Source organism: Arvicola amphibius, chromosome 1 (genome assembly GCF_903992535.2).
Source record: "Arvicola amphibius chromosome 1, mArvAmp1.2, whole genome shotgun sequence".
NCBI lineage: Eukaryota > Metazoa > Chordata > Mammalia > Rodentia > Cricetidae > Arvicola > Arvicola amphibius.
In genome coordinates this window covers 13,571,494-13,590,067 of record NC_052047.1, presented here as the reverse complement: position 1 = coordinate 13,590,067, position 18,574 = coordinate 13,571,494, and the positions used below count along the sequence as shown (strand labels likewise).

Below are 18,574 nucleotides of genomic sequence, written 5' to 3'. Positions count from 1 at the left end.
AAAGGGAACATTTTAAGGGCCTTCGAAGAGGCCCTGAGACTGAAATAACCCTTTGGTATCCATGGTAACAGAAAGGATAAAGGCCAAAAGTGAACAGGTGATACTTGAAAAAGCATTTTAAAACAAGTGGGAAATAAAGGAGACAGAGGGTAATCAGGAAGTACAAGTCCCTTTGGAACCTGGGAGGACAGTTCAGTGGTGGAGTGCTTTCCTGGAAAGCATAAGCCCTGGGATCGACACCCCACGTTTTATAAGAAGACATTATGGTCGTGGGGCAGCCCTGTAATCTCAGCCCTCAGAGGTGGGGAGCAGGAGTATCACAAACTCAAGCTCCTTCTTGGCTACAAGTCAAATCCAAGGCTATCCTGGGCTACAGGAGACACTCTCAGGAGGGGGAAGGAAGGAAGATTACATCCTGGATCAACCCCATTCCTGGAGAGAGAGCTTATGAAGAACAAATGGGATTCTTTTTGTTTTCTTAAACAGTGAAATAAAATAACTAGTAGGGAAAAATGTGAGCTAAGGAGGCAACATGAAGAATTGGTGAGATACCAAGTGTAAGGGTGCATTAGAGCAGAGAATAAGCAGAGAGAACATGTGCAAGGTCTTTAGTGAAGTTCATTCTTCTATTAAACCTGGTATTGGGCAGTCTGGCATGGTGGTGAGAACCTTAGTCCCAGGTAGCCCAGCCTAAGCTACATACTGAGACCCTGTCTGAGACAAAACAAGGTAACAAGAGTACTGGTCAGACTGAGGCTCAGGAACTTGTGAGCTTAAACTCCCTTAGGTAGGTAGTTCTAAAAATCACTCAAATGTGACCAGAATAAAAAGTCTAATGTGCCCACCTGAACCTGGATACCATGAATTTACAGTGAAAACTGACTGTTTGACAAGCTCAAGGGCAAGAATGGAGAAAATGAGGTATGTAATACAAGATGATTAAACAGGAACAGAGAGCAGTGGGGAAAGCCTGGTACCCAACTAGACAATAGATAAATTATAATGGCTAGCTGGTAACTGAAAAATAAGAGAACTGGAGGGAATGAATATAACTGTGGACAGCACAAGAGTAATTCAACAGGGACAAAGAAGACAAAAAAATCAGAAAATGCTGTTTGTGAAATCTTGGATATGACACAAAATAATTGATCCACAAGGGTAAAACTTCAGAGGTGAGGACTCAGCTCAGCAGTTAAGGCCATTGTGCAGCAATAAAAAACTCTGGCACGCAAAATAATAACAAAAAAGGTGAACTATATAGTGCTTCCTTTGGGTAGCTGAAGTTAGGCACAAAACGTTTTTTAGTTTAAAGAAAGAACAATAAGAAAAATGCCATCAACATGAATCACTCACAGTAGGAAGGCCATAAAATGGCTCTTAAAATTAAAAAATCATCAGAATTAGTGACAAGTGTTCGAAGGAAAACACTGTGGAGATGCCCTGAGGTGGAACCCAGTCCTCCAGAAATGGCAACAAAGCAGAGCTGTAAATCGTGGAGGACCGTAACAACATAGCAATTCTACTTCTCAGTACACACCCATGAAATTAACAGCTGCATTCACAGAAAAGCTTCTATGTCAAAGCTAGTAGTTGTAGTGTTGACAGCAGCCAAGAGGACACCCACGTCCTTCAGCAGAGAAACCAAAACTGAGGATGTGGTTCAGCATTTTCATTCCCTATAACAGTGGTTCTCAACCTGTGGGCCTTGGCCCCTTTTGGGTTACACATCCTTTTCATGGGGTCACCTAGGACCGTCAGAAAACAGTTATTTACATTACAATTCATAACAGTTGCAAAATTACAGTTATGAAGTAGCAATGAAAATAATTTTCACGGGCAAGGGTCACCACATGAAGAACTGTATTTAAGGAGCATTAGTTGAGTTTAGGGTACTTAATGTTTTCACCTTTAAGACTCCCTTTCAGGGCTCAGTTAAAGATGCCACAGATAGCTAAAGAGGGGCTAGAAATCTGAAGGGTCAGAAATCTACTCACGACAGGAATTGTCCATCTTTTTCTCTATATTCTTCCTTCTTTCTCATTTCTATCAATTCTCCTTTGCTCTTTCTACTACATCATTCTACACTGTCCCTGGTTCTACCCATTACAAACGTTCCCAGTCACATATATCCTTAAAACCAGCAATTCTCCAGCCCTAGCAGGTTCCAGGGCCAGAATTCTTTTGCCCCACGGAAAATCAGATAAGGGTTTTCACACACACACACACACACACACACACACACACACACGAGTGACTAGTACAAATTCGGTGTACTACTTAATGGAGAAGGTTAGGGAATTAAATCAGGAAATTCTAGAGGGGAAGATTAGTGTGCTGTGCTACATTATTAGGTGATAGATAAAAGAGCTAAAATGTTTATTTTCAGTAAAATTTGAATAGGGCACGGATTGTATCTTAAATCAGCGCGCCACTCCTTTTCTCCCAGTATGTATAGAGGCTGCTAGGTAACTAGGCAACCTAGGGGAAGCTGTTGGCTCTTGACCTGACAGCACATACACCAGACACTGTAGTTACTACCGCCACAGGTCTGGAGTTACTGCTCTAAACGAGGAGACCCAGGCCTCTAAATTATTGGTTCCGGGCTATGCTGTTATCAGCTGTTCTGATTGTGAGCGTTGTGGGGTAAAATCAGAGCAGCAGCTTGGGCAGGTAGTAATTCTGTCCTTGGAGATCCGTGACTATCTTAGATGGGATGCTCTTTGCCTGAACCCTAAACTCTGACCAAATGCCTGCTAATAAAGATAATTGCAGGAAGGCAGATCTATGCAGGGAACAAGACTTGGCAGTGGGAAACTGTTTCCACTAAACAGTTCTGAAGTGTGGGAATTAATCCCCAAATATGTAACAGAAAGGGAGCTAGCACAGGGGAAAGTCTACAGCAAAGGACAGCCACTTTACTTTACAAAGCAATAATGCCAACAAGCCTTGCCTTTTGGTTTAGCCTTTACCTGATCCTTTGGTCCTGATAAGTTGCTCATGAAAAGATGGCTGAACAATTACTGTATAATGTTGCAGCTTGTAGCAGTTCCACTGTAATAGAATATTCTTCAACCATTAAGTGGAAGTGGATTCATATCACAATGTAAATGAATTGTGAAAATACTATAAAGGGAAGATGCTACACAAAATGCTACTCATGACTCAGTTTTATGTGAAATGTCCAGCATAGGCTGACCCACAGGAACAAAAGATGGTAGCCATGAGTTAAACCATAGTTGTTCTCAACCTGGGAGTTCCAACACCTTTAGGGATTGCATATCAGATATTTACACTAATATTCATAACAGCAGCAAAAATTATGAAATAAATAATTTTACAGTTGGGGTCACCACAGCCTGAGGAACTGTATTAAAGGGTTGTAGCATTAGGAAGGTTGAGAACCACTGACTTAGAGGTATATGGGAAAAGGAAATAATCACTAATGGGTATAGGGTTTCTTTTGGAAGGTGATGAAAATATTCTGGACTTTGACAGTAGTGATGGTTATTTAACCTTGTGAAATCAACAAGAACTCAGTTGTACACTTTTAACCAGGTGACTAGCAGTCAATGTGATGTTTAGGTGGGTAAAGGTACTTGTCACCAAGCCTACAGACTTGAGAGAGATCCTTGGGATCCATGGAAAGGAACTGACTCCTGAAAGCTACGCTGATGTGTGTGCGCACGCACACACACACACACACAGGCAATAAAAAAATTCTTAAAGTGATTGCTAGGCATGTAAATTACCTCTCAATTAAAAAAGAAACTAAGAATCACCCCAGAAATACCTTTTTTTAGTAAATTTATAAATCTTAGGCTTACAGTCAACCTATTCTTTTCCTCACACTGACAGTTATCTCTACTAACTACTTCATAACTGCCATCACTATACAGCTTGTCATCCAAAGGCAAGCACATACCGTAAGTTCCTTGCTTCCCTACCCTTACCCCAAGGCCTCTGAAGTTCTGAGAACCTGATTATGGAGAGGTTTTAGTATCATTCAAGTCATCAAGTGAACAAAAGGGTTCTAATATCTTGACACAAAGAAGGTTCTCTGTTACAGTATACTGTACAGCGTACTATGAACACACACACACTTAAAAACCTGGGGGCTGCTGGGCAGTGATGGCATATGCCTTTAATATCAGCATTTAGCTCGCAGAGGCAGGCCAATCTCTGCGTTGAAGGCCAGCCTGATCTACAGAACAAGTTCCAGGACAGCCAGACTAACAGGGATAAACCCTGTTTCTAAAAACCAAAAGAAAATGGGGGTGGATTTGAGTCCCGTAAGAAAAGAAGAGAGGAGGAAAAATAAAAACGGACTGACTCATTTTGAGGTTCTTTGATGGGGAAGCTCAGCCAATCACATTTTGTTTGGGTGTGGCGACCTGGTCCCCAGGGAAGAAAACAGAGGGGAAACCTTGTCTCGAAAAACCAAAAAAACAAAACAAAACAAAGAAAACCTGAAGATCCAGGTGCACTCACTCTCTGTGCATGGTGTTCTTCTGACCCGTTGGACATCGGAACTTTTACTCCAGTCACGTGAGTTTCCCCGTTTTTTAACTATTAAATTATATCTGTTGTTTTGAGCTAATCTGTTTATTTAAGCATACCGGTCAAATACGCCTTCACTTGGTGCCCAACGTGGGGCTCGAACCCACGACCCTGAGATTAAGAGGGTTGGTTATAATTGGTATGTGGATGAGGAAATGGGGATAGGCTCAGGGGGTGTTCTTGAAAAAAAAAGGGATAATTTGTGATGGGATAATAGATTGGTATTTGTGAGTTGTTTTTAGACAATTATATTGGTATCAATTCTTGTATATTGATACAAAGTTAAATTGTATTGAATACTGTATGAGTATGCTTATAGCTGTTTAAAACATTTTTATGTATTGATATATAGTATATATATATTTACCATATTGCAGTGTACATTTCTACCTCTGATTAAGATACTTATATAGTTTATGTAATGATATATACATTGTTTACATTTAGAGGTCATTGTCCTCATTTATTGCAGTTGTTTATTCTTAGTCTTTAAGTTAGATAGGTATTGAGAATTATAGATCAAGTCATCTATGTTTGTCATATTTATTTTGAGGCTAATCAGGTTCTTTAGATACGTAGAGATTATACTCAGTATAGATAGTATAATCTTCAACCTCTTCAAAGAGCTGTAGAAAATGGCCTTTAATCTCACCTAGAGTTCCCTGGTAGTGAGACACAATCACTCCTGGCAACACCGCTCTACTCCTGAGAGAATGTTGAGCACCAAAGACACTCCACCTGGAGCCTTTCTTGGTGGAATTGGCTTTTGGGCAAAGAAATGCCCATACCTCAACCACTGACAGTGATACAGAGTATCCGTAAATGGATAAAAAAAGGACTGTCATATCCTGCCAAGCCAGGGTAAGATAGTTCTGAAAAGTTTCTTGCCTTTGAAAATGGTATGTCAGTTACGTTAGGCCTTAGCCAAAGTTGGTTGCCTCAACATTGCAAATGAGACTTAGGGTGATTGCCCAGGTAGTCAATTGTCTCTCGTTTCTTGCACATTTTGGAAGTTTCTCGATTGTACTTCCTGTTTACTCAAGTAATATTACTTCCCTTCTCAGATCTTTGATGGAGTTGAAGATTAGATAATTGTAGTTACCCTCCTCATGATTTAGCTAAACTCAATTTCAATACATTATTTAGACTCCTTAAAATAGAATGCTCAGTAAAACTTTTATGTTTCTTGCTTAATATTGTTTACTGCTTGTAATTTTATATTTGGTATCTGTTCCTATTGTATATAGTTATATTGGATTTGGTTCGATCTTGTTAGACAAAAGGGGGAAGATGATGGGGAAGCTCAGCCAATCACATTTTGCTTGGGTGTGGCGACCTGGTCCCCAGGGAAGAAAACCTGGAGATCCAGATGTGCTCACTCTGTGCTCGGTGTTCACCTGACCTGTTTGGACTTCGGAACTTTTACTCCGGCCACTTGAGTTTCCCGTTTTTCAACTATTAAATTATATCTGTTGTTTTGGGCTGGTCTGTTTATTTAAGCTTACCGGTCGAATCCGCCTTCAGTTCTTTGATCTAAAGAAGAGTTAATTCTGCTCTTAATCTACAATGATTTCACTTATCAAAAACTTAGGGCTAAGCGTAATGGCACACACCTTTAAACCCACCATCTGCAGAGGCAGGCAGACTGAGTTCTAGGCCAGCCTGGTTCTACATAGCCAGTTCTAGGAGAGCCAGGGTTACAAAGAGAGACCCTGTCTTCTCAAGAAGTCAGGCATGCAACTCAAAGAGGTAGAGGCAGGATTTCTGAGTTCCTAGCCAACCAAGTCTACATACTGAGATCTGAGATCTCAACCCATGCCCACACCAAAGGCTGTTAGATCACAAAGGGGAAATCCTGTATACCACTTGTTCCAAGTTCCACATAGCTTATATTTTGCTGTCAGTCACTAAGATACTGACATTGGTGCCAATTCAGGAATCTAGCCCTCAAATGCTAAACTACGTGTTTTTTCCCACTGGTAACATGCCTCGCATATAATCCTCCCTTTAATTTCCTGTAACCTCTAACCCCATTCTAAAGCCCATTTTCAGAAAAAGGGGCCGCACAGGTGGCTCAGCAGTTAAGTACACTACTTTTACAGTACCCACACAACAGCTTACAGCTGTTTGTAAAACCAGTTCTGGGGCATCCAAGAGGGCAGTCTTTTGGCCTGACGGCACCAGGCACACAGTGGTACGCTGACATATGAGCCAAACACCCATACACATTTTTAAAATTGCTTTTTTAAACTTCAGAAGATTGAATCAGTTTCCATTCTTACCTGCAGTCCTCTTAGGCTTCAGCCATCACTTCACCGAGATGGTTGTTACCAAGCCACTATATTCTACCTGCTGCTGCCAGTTATCCAGGGCACATAACCTGCTACTCATAATCACCTGCCCCTCTCCTATCCCTACAAATGGCTTATTTCTCGCTGCCAATGAGTTCATGACAGACTTTCATGGACCCAGGCCTGGTCCATAAAAACTTAGCAAGGCCCTTCATGGGCTATGCTCTTAAGTAACCTCAAAGCTGCCCTACACTTAGTAGACCCTCCATTCAACTCTGTTCCTAAACGACGGGGAGGCTAGAGGCAGCTGCTGTACCTCCACTCCCTGACAGGGAAAACTGGTTAGGGTCTGTTACACAAGCTGGCCTGCAGTAACACATTTGTCATTTTGACTTCTACGCAGCACTCAGCACAACCGCTTATTCTTTCCCAGGACACCAGTCCTTGCCCTACGTACTGTCCCAGCATTCTCTGCCTGCAACACCTGCACTGACCTTTAATTAGGAGATGCTATTAAGAGCTTAGTCTTCTGCCTCTTCTGTACTCTTCCTAGATGATCTCATCTAATCCAAAGGTTGCAAAAAAATACTCGGCACAGAGCATTTTAGAATTCTAGAATTAGGAGTAACAGCACACACATTTAATTCCAGACTCAAGACACAGGGAATTTGAAACCAATTTGGCCTAAATAGCAAGTTCCAGGCCAGTCACACCAATGTGAGACCCTGCCTAACCAAAAAAATAATTTTTTCTTTTTTAAAAAAAGCCAAATTAGACATTTGACTGATGCTTCATCATGAATATCCAAAATGGTCTATGAAACCTGGACGGCCACATTGTTTTCTACTTGAAACACTTCCTCCAGATTTATTTCCTCAAGGAAACTACTCAATGTCAAGCATCACTTGGTATCCAGGTCATAAAATAGACCATTGACGGTCACTATTACCTTCTCTCCCATTTCGATCCCGGATAAACCAGGGAGCTGAGCTGTCAGTGATCCTCACATGATAATTTTTAGATCTTTTCAATATTTAAAAGAATTTCCCGAGCCAACTTGAGCATATTTCAGTAATAAAATACCTGCCTAATAAGAGAATGGTCTAGGCTCAATGTCCAACACCATAAAAACATTTTGGCAAACCAACCATCTACACTGCAGCGCCAGTGTTTGGAGGGCAAGGCACAGGATCCCTTGATGACATAAGCCTGAGATGAAATCAGCCTGACTAAGTTCTCCAGATCCTGTCTCCAAAATATAAAAATCCCAGACCTGCTAACTTGCTCCTGCAAATTTTGGCCTATTTTCAAGACAGTTTTTGAGCAGATGGTGGTGGTGCACACCTTTAATTCCAGCACTCAGGAGAAAGAGGCAGATGGATCTCTGAGTTCAAGGCCAGCAGGACAGCCAAGGATACACAGAAAAACCCTGTCTCAAAAAATTTTAAAACATTATTGATAGTCAATTAGAATATTACATTCTGTTTAACACACATTTACAAACTCGCTATTCCTGTTGAGATTTGGGGGTTTTGTTATTTTGTAAGACAGGATTTCTATGTAGCTTTGGAGCCTGTCCTGGAACCCTGTAGATCAGGGTGGCCTTGAATTCAGAGAGCCGCCTACCTCTGTTGGGATTAAAGGTGTATGCCACCACCTGCCCACCTGAGATTTTAAGTAACCTAGGCTGGCCTCAAAGTGGCTGTGTAGGAGCCCTATCACCAGAGCTCCCTTCCCAACAACTATCTGAAAATGTATTTGCACTTTTTCATTCTCCTCAGTCTGCTGGGACATTCTTTTACTTGTAAACTAGGTATCAAAATAGACTGGGCCAGCACTGACATGTTCCAATATTGTTTAAATGTTTTGCTTTCTTATATACCAAATGTGGTAACAAAAAGCAGTTTTTTCAAACTGTTTCCTAATTCAGACTATATGAAATGCAACTGGGAGAAAATATTTGGGATAATGTAACTTCAGATTAAATTAGGGACATAGATAAATGCTGCAGACATCAGTAGTTTATTGTTTTAGTCCAAACACATTCAAAATGGAAACTCAAAGAGAATACTTTCCACCTGAAACAATTAAACTAGATTCTACCAGCATATAATGCTTAACACATTACAAAATAAAGATGGTAATCCATTGTCCTCTATACCTACTAAAGCCAAGATGGTAAAGCCAATTTGGTTGCAATAGTGTCATAAGGATAGAATATTACCATCAAAATAAAATAAATCAGCAAATAACAGAAATGGTAGATGAGTAATGTTTTAGTTTGTCACTGAAAGTTGAAAATGTTGAAAGTCCACAGTTCTGCAGGTGAAGCTACCATGTAAACTTCTCCGTGTGGTGTGTTCATGTCTCATCTGTGGTATGTAAAGGCTGGATGAAGCTAAATGGCTCTGAGCTTCACTTCTCTATCACACTTAACATCTCTGTCTTCTGTTGCCATAACAGTTTCTATGGGTTACAGGGCAATATCCTGGATTGAAATATATATGCTTGTGTCCATGTGTTTTTATGTGTGTGCAAGTATTTACACATACATACAACAGGAAAAGGGAAATAAGAACAAAAGAAAAATACACTTAGGGGAAAACCGATGACAATAAAGCCACTTATTTCAAAGTAGTTTGGATAAAAGTTTCAAAACTCCAAAGTAATTTTCTAGTACGAACTTCAAGTACTATACATCAGAAAGTGTAAAACTGTTTCAAACAAACAAAAAACCTTAGCCTTCCAAAATGGAAACTACAAAAATCTGTGTCCACAAAATATATGCAATAGTGCAAGACATTTCCTCAAACATGGAAGACCTCATTCAAAGGGGAAAGAGACAATAAACTTTACCCATATTGCCCAGCTGACAAAAACGGTTTACTAACTAGCAAACAGTCACACAGTTCAGAACCGCCTGGCTACCATGTCAAGTGTGTGTTTTCACTAAGGTAGCATGGAGAAGTCTTCCATGTTAACTAACAAGCAGCTTTTGAGTGGTCACACTTGTTTACTCCGCTTCTTGTTTGAAACAGCAGAAATGTGATACACACCGACTGTTCCAACCATAAAAGCGGAAAACCTTTGTCATTCTTGTGGGTTACTGGAACCTGCTATAAAGACACAATAAATCCAGCAGCTAGAAACTTTGCTCACAGAATTGTTTAAAGATTCATGTAAAAATAAAAAGATGTCGTCCCAGACTTAAATTCAGGAGCCATTCGGGTGCTGACATCAGTTCAAGAATTGTGCAAAATGAATGACAGTTCCCTGCCCCCAAATCTTCGGAGCTGCCATTCTTCCCTCTGAAAACTGCAGTATCCTCACTTAGGTTTACTTGCCATTTTGGGGAATCTGACTGCTTTTAAAATGTGACTAAAATGTACATCAAGTTGTTTTACTTTTCCAAGCAGTAAGTGATAACATTTTATAGTTCACATTCGAGCTAAAAGTCAACTAGACTTACTCAAATAACTGACTTCCGCCCCCTTCAAACACACAAGACTCCCTCCCACATAGAACATAGAAGTTGTTAACTAAAAGAACAAGATAAATAAGCATCCATTTTACTGATTTTAAAGATACTGCAATTTTTATACATCAATGATTTTCTTCAACGTTTTGCAGCTGGTTGGCTTCGCAGCACAGCAACTGATAACCACACTGCACAGAATCACCAGCGAGACTGGAATGATGTTGTAGAAGGCACCATCATGCTTATTACATTACCAGAGAACAAAAATATAGGAAACAGTTTTCACTGTCCACAGCTTAAAGAAAGGAAAGAGGAGGAGGAGTGTGTTGAGCAGCCAGCCATCCCTGTACTCAGGAGGGCAGGTCGAACTCTTACGATAAGGAGCCGCTAAATCTGGCCTAGTACTTAAGACCACAGCATTTAAGGTTCTCATTTTTGTTATTTCGTTCATAACTAAATGATTTCCTTCTGGAATATTTGCAGTCTTGTTAAGTAAGGTTTGTGTGTGCACACGCTGGTCACAGCAAGCAGATAAAATGCCCTCATCATTTCACAAACTATTCTCTACTGGAAAAGAAGATGAAAGATATTTTTCCCTGTTGCCTCCTGGTGCAGATGTCAACGTTAATGACTTCAGAGTACCTGATAGTGCATTTTGATGAATATATTAACAAGTTTCTGTTGGTTTGTATTGGGGGAAGCCAAGAAAAAAAAAAGGCAAGATTCTCCAATTGCACAAATTGCACTATTTGTGTTTCCAACATTAATAGCAGAAACAGTTAACACTTAAACAAAATGTGCAGCAGAAGATTAAAAACAAAAACAAAAACTCAAATGACCTGAATTCAGTGGGCATGTCCTTTAAAGTTCATTTTGTTGTAGACAGTTTAAGATATGGTCATTTCTCAGTCCTTAATTCTCCAAGTCTAGATTTATAAATTAACAATATGAATCCTGTTGTGAAATTGGGGGAATAATGTCCACTTCAATTTAACTGATAACCCAAAGATGCTTTCACATCAAAGAAATGATCAAAAAGGCTGTGTCACATTCCAAAAGCCAAAAAAACTTAACAAGAATGCAAACACGATGAGTTAGGTACCACTGCCGAAACTTTGCCCGCAGTGGAACTTCAACGACGCTGTCCTGTGAAGCGGCCTTCCATCTGCCCGGTTCCTCTTCCAGAACCAAGTTTCTGTGCCATGCCACCTCGTGGAGGTGGTCCTCTTCCATCACGATCACGCATCATTCCACCACCCACAATTCCACGTGGACCACCAGGACCTCGGTCATTGCGCCTGATATCCCTGCGGTCGTCACCTCCACCCCTGGTCTCTCGCTCTCTGGCAGCTCTCGTTTTCTTCTCTTCCACATTTAAGCGTACTTCTCCTCGAAACATAATTGGCTTTAAAAAAGGAGAAAAATAACATGGGTGGGATACACAAGAATAAACATTAATTTGCATATATAAATTTTTAAAAAAATCTAAGAAATAAGAAACTTTAAGGAAGTTTTAATATACAAATTTTGGTCTTTTTCAGTCGAACAAATGAAATTTAAGATACACACAATAGACCTCCTTATTCATTCTTTGCATAAATACCATTTCACAATTAACTGTTTTTAGCTTACCATAAATATTTTCTATGGTTTTAAAATGTTTCAATTCATACTATATACTACACAAAAGGGAAAATCTTGAATTATGCCCTGTAATTCACTTACTTTTGCAATTAAGATTCTCTGAACTGGTTCAGAATCATCAAAAACCACAAAACCAAAATTTGGAAGTTTTCCCCCAACACCCTTGGTATTGATGCGAAGTTCCACAACGTTTCCAAAACCTGTGAAAATATACATTACACCAAGGGTTAAATATTTTAACAGAACATTCTAGTGACTTTAAATATTTCTCGTGCAGCTGAAAATAAAACAAGGTGATTCTTGCAGTACCACTTGCTCAGGAGGGATGTCACCTCAGACCCCTAAAACTGCGGCACATGTGTGTTACTAGTGTTCATAAGGAAGCACTACCTATCAAGTCTTAAAAAGACAAAAAAAATTTCCTCCGTCTTTACCAGCGAGTCTTCTAGTTCTAAATGCAAGACTATTAGTTTTGTCCAGCTCTTTCTCATCTCCTGAACCAGGCCAAGAAACACTCAGCAGTCACTGGGGATCGTGCTATCATCTCTTCCCTTCTGACCAATTCTAGTGAGACTGGAAGCAGGAGATACAATATAGAGACAAGTAAATTAAAAACTGGGCTTCACTATGAAAAGAAATACCTATTTCTTCCTTTTAAAAAGCTGCATTTAAGTTCAAGAATATCCTCTTTGAAGGGAACCTTCATGTTCAAGGCAGGCTGGGTGGTGGAGCTGTTGTACTGAAAACCGTGGAGTCCTGTGGTCCACTTGGACAGGACACCCCCAACCAGTCCAGATTCTCTTGCTCATGGAGGGCAGGTCAGGACCACAAGGCAGGAGAGGACTGAGCCCTGGTGAGCAACTATGGTTGTCTGAAATACAGTAAATCTAATATAAAAGCAAAATTAACCACTTACTCATAAAGAATTCTTTCAGTTCATTTTCATCAATATCATGAGGCAAGTTACCAACAAAAAGCTGATGACTATCCGGATAACGAATTATTCTCCGGTTGTCAGAATCATTCTGTTCCATATCTCCTCTGCCTAAAAGACAGGAAAAAAGCAGATACTAAAGCTACGACAGCTTATGAAGACAGTAGAAAGCAATGACTTGAGGGGGAAAGTCAACATTAATGCTGGGCACAGTGGTGCATGCCTTAAATTCCAACACTCAAGAGGCAGAAGGCAGGTGGAACTTGAGTTCTAGGACAGTCAGGGCTGCACAATGAGACCTTGCCTCAAAAACAAAGCAATGCAATACTACTGCATTAGCTTAATAAAACCAGATAGATGTAGTCTTTGCAGATGTGAAGTGTATTATTAGTAGGTGAATACAGCGAAGGGTGGATATCGACTAGAGTATCAGTCCCTAGACTACTGATCTGATTATAAATGACTACTACTAAAAAGAGTTATTTCTCTCTAATCCATAAGCAGATTTTCAACCAATAAGGAATATTCCCACTCAATATCCCCTTAGTCTTTTGAAATACAAAACACTTCATCTTTGCATGGCACAAGTTCCTTTTTCGGGTCTCTTACCTTCTAAGGTACTGTCACATATAAACTAACTTATCTAGTTCAGTAACATAACAGTCACACAAGAAAACTTCACAACACCTAAATGGCTTAAGAACGAGCAGTTCTCCGCACTCATGGCAAAGGCGACTGCAGACAGGTCGGCGTCTTCCACTGAAGTGCAGTCATGCTTCTCCAGTATCACCTCAACCAACAGGGAGATTGTGTCTATACGGTGAAGAAATTTGATCCTATGGGACAACAGACTTGCTCTGCCCATCCTGCTAGGTTCTCCCCTGACGACAAACACTCAAGACACCAAATCATCATCAAGAAACGCTTCAAGGTGCTCATGACCCAGCAACCGCATCTTGTTTTCTGAGAGTTCGTTAATTTCATCTGCTGCCTGCCCCCAGGCTGATTATCAATAACCAAATCCATGAGCAGTGACACCTTCACTTACTGTTTGGAATCCTATCTCACCACGTGATTGAGTCTATCGTAATGGGCATCTCCCATAAAAGGAATGATCTTAACTTTGTTTTTCATGCTTTGAACTAATGCCAGGTTATTAAAGATAAAATGACTTAAAAAAAAAAAAAAAAAAAAAAAAAAAGAATGAGCAGTTCTCTAACCAAACAAATGGAAGGTACCTTGAAGGAACCTTGTATGACAAGAACTTTAAATCTCTGAAGGAAGAAACCCATGCTTTTGGGTAAGTAGACTTAACAGAGTAAAAATGGCAATCCTGCCAAAAGCAATCTACAGATTCAATGCAATATTCATCAAAATCCCAGCAAAATTCTTCACAGACCTCAAAAGAACAATACTCAACTTCATATGGAAAAGCAAAAAACCCAGGATAGCCAAAACAATACAATATAGGAACTTCTGGAGGCATCATAATCCCTGACTTCAAACTACTACAGAAACAACCTAAATGCCCCTCGACCAAAAAGAATGGATAAAGAAAATGTGATACATTTACACAACTGAGTACTACGCAGCAGGAAAAAAATGACATCTTAAATTTTTTTTTTTAGATTTATTTATTTATTAAGTATACAGTGGTCTGCCTGGCCTGCAGGCCAGAAGAGGGCACCAGATCTCATTACAGGTGGTTATGAGCCACCATGTGATTGCTGGGAATTGAACTCAGGACCTTTGTAAGAGCAGGCAGTGCTCTTAACCACTGAGCCATCTCTCCAGCCCTGACATCTTAAAATTTGCATGCAAATGGATGGATCTAGAAAACATATTGAGTGAGGTAACCCAGACCCAAAAAGACAAAATATCATATGTACTCACTTATAGTTTTTAGACATAAAGCAAAGAAAAACCAGCCTACAATCACAATCCCAGAGAACCTAGACAACAAAGACGACCCTAAGAGAGACATACATGGACCTAATCTACAAAGGAAGTAATTGGGAACATGGGAGAGGGGAGGAAGGGAAGGGAGTAGAGAAAAATATATAGCTTAATAAAAACAAAGAAATAGAGAGGAGGAAAAATCGAATGAGAAGCTCAGATTTAGGGATGTCATCAAGATCATGATAGTCAAGGCCAAAGCTAATACAGGCTCACAAATGGAACATTGGAATTCATCACTTTAATTATAAATTACATTTTGAGACACACACACACACACACACACACACACACACACACACCTGCATCTAAAGTAAAAGATAGCCACTACCCCCTATTTATACACGTGTTAGTGTTTTGCCTGCCTGTATGTCTGTGCACCACCAAGTGCATGCCTTGTGCTCAAAGAGGTCAGAAGAGGGTATCACATCCCTTAGAATGTGAGCTACAGACAATTCTGAGCTGCCACCCGAGCGTTGGTAAACTGAACCCGGTTCTCTGGAAGAGCAACCAGTACTCTGAAACACTGAGCCCATCTCTCCAACCTCCAAAAGCATTCTTAAAATTCTCAGGAAATTCAAATAACCATATTAGTTAACATCTTAGCTAATGATAAAAAGTTAAGTAAGAATCAGTGTTTTTCCTGAAGAGATAAAAAAGTGTAGGGTGAGCTGGTCACTAAAAGCTCAATTTAGAATTCTTAAAGCCAGCAACAATAAGCAAATGTTTTATGCCTTCAAAAAACTTGTCTCCAAAGGTGACAAACCCTCTCTTCAAAGTTGTTAACCCAGGCTATCTCAGCAGATTGTGCGGAGACAGGAACACGCTGCTGAGATATCTTTACTTGGACCAGGTACAAAACCCAATACAGTTTTTAAAGTTTAGCCTCCAACTGTCCAATACATCTGAAAGCCGTGTAAGGGCTGAGCTTACCTGGTCTTGGTCCTCGAGGGGGAAACCCAGGTCGCTCTCGAGGTCGTTGTTCACGCACTCGTGGTGGCTGAGACTGAACTTCTGGTTTAGCGTCAACCCTTGGCTAAAATACAATGGAAAAATTATTAAAACTTTTATATTATAAAGAAATAACTTCTACTGGAGAAAAAGCCAACCAAAGCAACTATTAGCAAGTCACTAGCAAGGATAATAATATTAAGTTTATGTTTTCACCTAATTTTCTATGTTTGGAAAATACTTTTAAAAAGCTATTCTGTACCAAGCTAGGACTGTAGGGTAGATCTTAATTTTGTCACAAGATTGTAGTAGAATTCACACTGAGCTGCCTTTGCACAAAACACTCTTTAAAATTCAAATTATACTCACAATGAAACAGCATAAGTTATAGCTACAGAAATCACAAAATGCAAGATGAGCAACTCCATATACATACATAAGACAAAGTTAAAAAGCTTTCTTATAAAGACAAGAATAAAGACACATAATTCCTCAATAAATATCTAGTTGCTACCTTCAGACATCAATGACATCTCCTAACCCCATCCCATAATCTTGAAACCAATATTTTAATAGTTCGGACACATAACCCTTTATCACGGTAGCAAGTGCCTATAATCCCAGCACTCAGTAGGACCTCAAGTTTGAAACCGCCTTGAAACAGGAAGACCACATCTCAAAAATAAAAGCAACAAGAGCTTCCATATAACATCTCAAATAGTCAAAGAAGCCCTTTAGGAAAGACTAACCCTCCTAAATGGGGTGGGAAGTGACAGGACTGTTTTGTCAACTGCTGACTTAAATATGCTGAAATCTTATAAACGATAAATACCACGCACACTTCAACACAAACCCTTTGCATTCTCAAACCCTGCAAGCTTTCTACTGCCCATGGATTTATGGCACAAGCAAAACACAAAACTAATGAATGAATTCTCAAAGGACACCCCCAACTAAGAGTCAGCATTTAACCATTGAGGAGGACCTTGATCTAAGCAGCACTCAATTTTTCATTAATTGGGATGTTATAATTTGCAAGTACTATGGTTCTTTCAAAACTGCCCATTTAGAAAGCAGCTACTGTAACCCTACGATATATATTATTTAGAAGATTTACCTACTTCTTACAGCCTGGTTTTTTTCTATTTTAACTATTTTCCCACCAGATGAGATCACACGTCCTGGAATCTGCCTAGTAACAAAATTAATTTTAGTGGGTGTGGTAGCACATCTCAGCCACTTAAGAGGCAGAGCAAAGGGAATTTCTGTGACTTCAAGGCCAGCCAGAGATCAATGAGGACTTAGTTCTCATTTTTGTTATGAAGCCAATCTAGCTATCTTGCTTTGTATGTATGGGAGGGGCAATTCTGAAGAGAACTGGGGTTTTAGCCTTGTTTTTGTTTGTTGTTTGTTTTTTTAAAAATTTACTTTTATGTGCCTTGGTATTCTGCCTACAGGTCTTATACGTCTGTGTGAGGTTGCTAGATCCCCAGGAACTAGAGTTACAGACAGTTGTACCTGCTATGTGGGTGCTGGGACTTGAACCCCTGTCCTCTAGAAGAACAGTCAGTGCTCTTAATCACTGAGCCATCTATCTCTTTAGCCCCAGTCCAGTTTGATCTTAAACCATTCTTCCCTCGCTGCTGGGATTGCAGATATGCACCACTAAAAGAACCAAGCACGGTGCTTGAACAGATGCTCAGCAACTCCCAGTTCAAAGTATTCTATACCTGACAATAGGTTAAGTGTGCTTAAAAGTTTACCAGTACATAAACAACCTAAAATGTAATGCCCAGAAAGGCGTATCTTTAGCAATATACGCTCACCTCCACTAAAGGAGCCTTAAAGCAGAACTTAGTATAGTTTGCATATCAATCAGAATTGAAGAATACTCAAACTTTAGTGTCTTACGGGATATAATATATACACAAATGTGTGCTGGGAATGATGGAAGAGAGAGAGAGAGAAAGAGAGAGAGAGGGAGGGAGGAAGGGAGGGAGGGAGGGGTTAGGCAGTTAAGCACTTGCTGCTTTCTCAGAAAGCGGATTCAGTTCCCAGCACCCACATGGTTGCTCAAAGGCCTCTAGAATTCCAGCTCTAGGGTCTGAGGCCCTATTCTGACCTCTATAGGCATTGCACATTTATGGTGCACAGATGTGTGCAGGCAAAAACCACCCGGACTGATAAAAATATATCTTTTCTGAAAAAATAGCAAATAATACCTTGTATTTAGAATTTTCAGGAAAAAAAAACAAGACAACTCAATCTAAGTATTATCAAAGAACTTGAGGATCTGTTCCAACCTAAATATATTTTAAAACATTACCAAAATAGATTCCCAAAACAATTTAAAATTAAAATAAGTTGAAAGGATTCCCATCTTTGGGCAGTGGTGGCGCCGGCCTTTAATCCCACCACTCAGGAAGCAGAGGCAGGCGGATCTCTTGTGAGTTCAAGGCCAGTCTGGTCTACAGAGCTAGATCCAGTATAGCTAGGGTTGTTGCAGAGAAACCCAGTCTCGAAAAACCAATGACAATGAAAGAAAGAAAAAAAGAAATTATTTCCCAGCTTACAATTTGTACACTGATTTGGTAAATTTGTCTTGGAAGTAGACAGAACGCCAGTGCATACAAAGCAGATTAAAGAGCTAAGAACTGTCCCCCTTTTAAGAAATAAATGTCAACTAAGCCAGCTATCCTGTTCTTGTAATTCTTCATGTCCAATGATTAAAACTAGCCATTCCTAGCAGATGAAATAGCTAAT

The 18,574-nt window shown here is 39.9% G+C and overlaps 2 protein-coding genes and 1 non-coding gene across 4 annotated transcripts in view; 1 reads left to right on the top strand and 2 right to left on the bottom strand.

The window, feature by feature from the left end:
* Positions 1-8,847: 8,847 nt before the first annotated feature.
* Positions 8,848-18,574, bottom strand: part of G3bp2 (G3BP stress granule assembly factor 2) — a 29,458-nt gene continuing 19,731 nt past the window's right edge. For both annotated transcript variants that reach the window (XM_038335290.1, XM_038335298.1), the window contains 4 exons: positions 15,794-15,896; positions 12,887-13,015; positions 12,052-12,170; positions 8,848-11,731 (listed from right to left, as the gene is read on the bottom strand). In XM_038335290.1, the coding sequence (XP_038191218.1) occupies positions 11,459-11,731; positions 12,052-12,170; positions 12,887-13,015; positions 15,794-15,896 (624 nt within the window). In that variant the 3' untranslated portion in view covers positions 8,848-11,458. The remainder of the gene's footprint in view (positions 11,732-12,051; positions 12,171-12,886; positions 13,016-15,793; positions 15,897-18,574) is intronic.
* On the bottom strand, positions 12,703-12,831 carry LOC119806104. Its single transcript, XR_005284135.1, has one exon.
* On the top strand, positions 13,677-14,080 carry LOC119818529 (H/ACA ribonucleoprotein complex subunit 3-like). The gene is made up of 2 exons (XM_038335995.2): positions 13,677-13,862; positions 14,057-14,080. The coding sequence occupies exons 1-2, from the start codon at positions 13,677-13,679 to the stop codon at positions 14,078-14,080; spliced, it is 210 nt and encodes a 69-aa protein (XP_038191923.2).

Bases quoted from the DNA above. Each gene is read 5' to 3' on its own strand.
- LOC119818529 (XM_038335995.2), top strand. From the start codon at position 13,677: ATGCTTCTCCAGTATCACCTCAACCAACAGGGAGATTGTGTCTATACG. The intron at 13,863-14,056 runs GTTTTCTGAGAG...AACTAATGCCAG, and splicing joins TGACCCAGCAACCGCATCTT to GTTATTAAAGATAAAATGAC.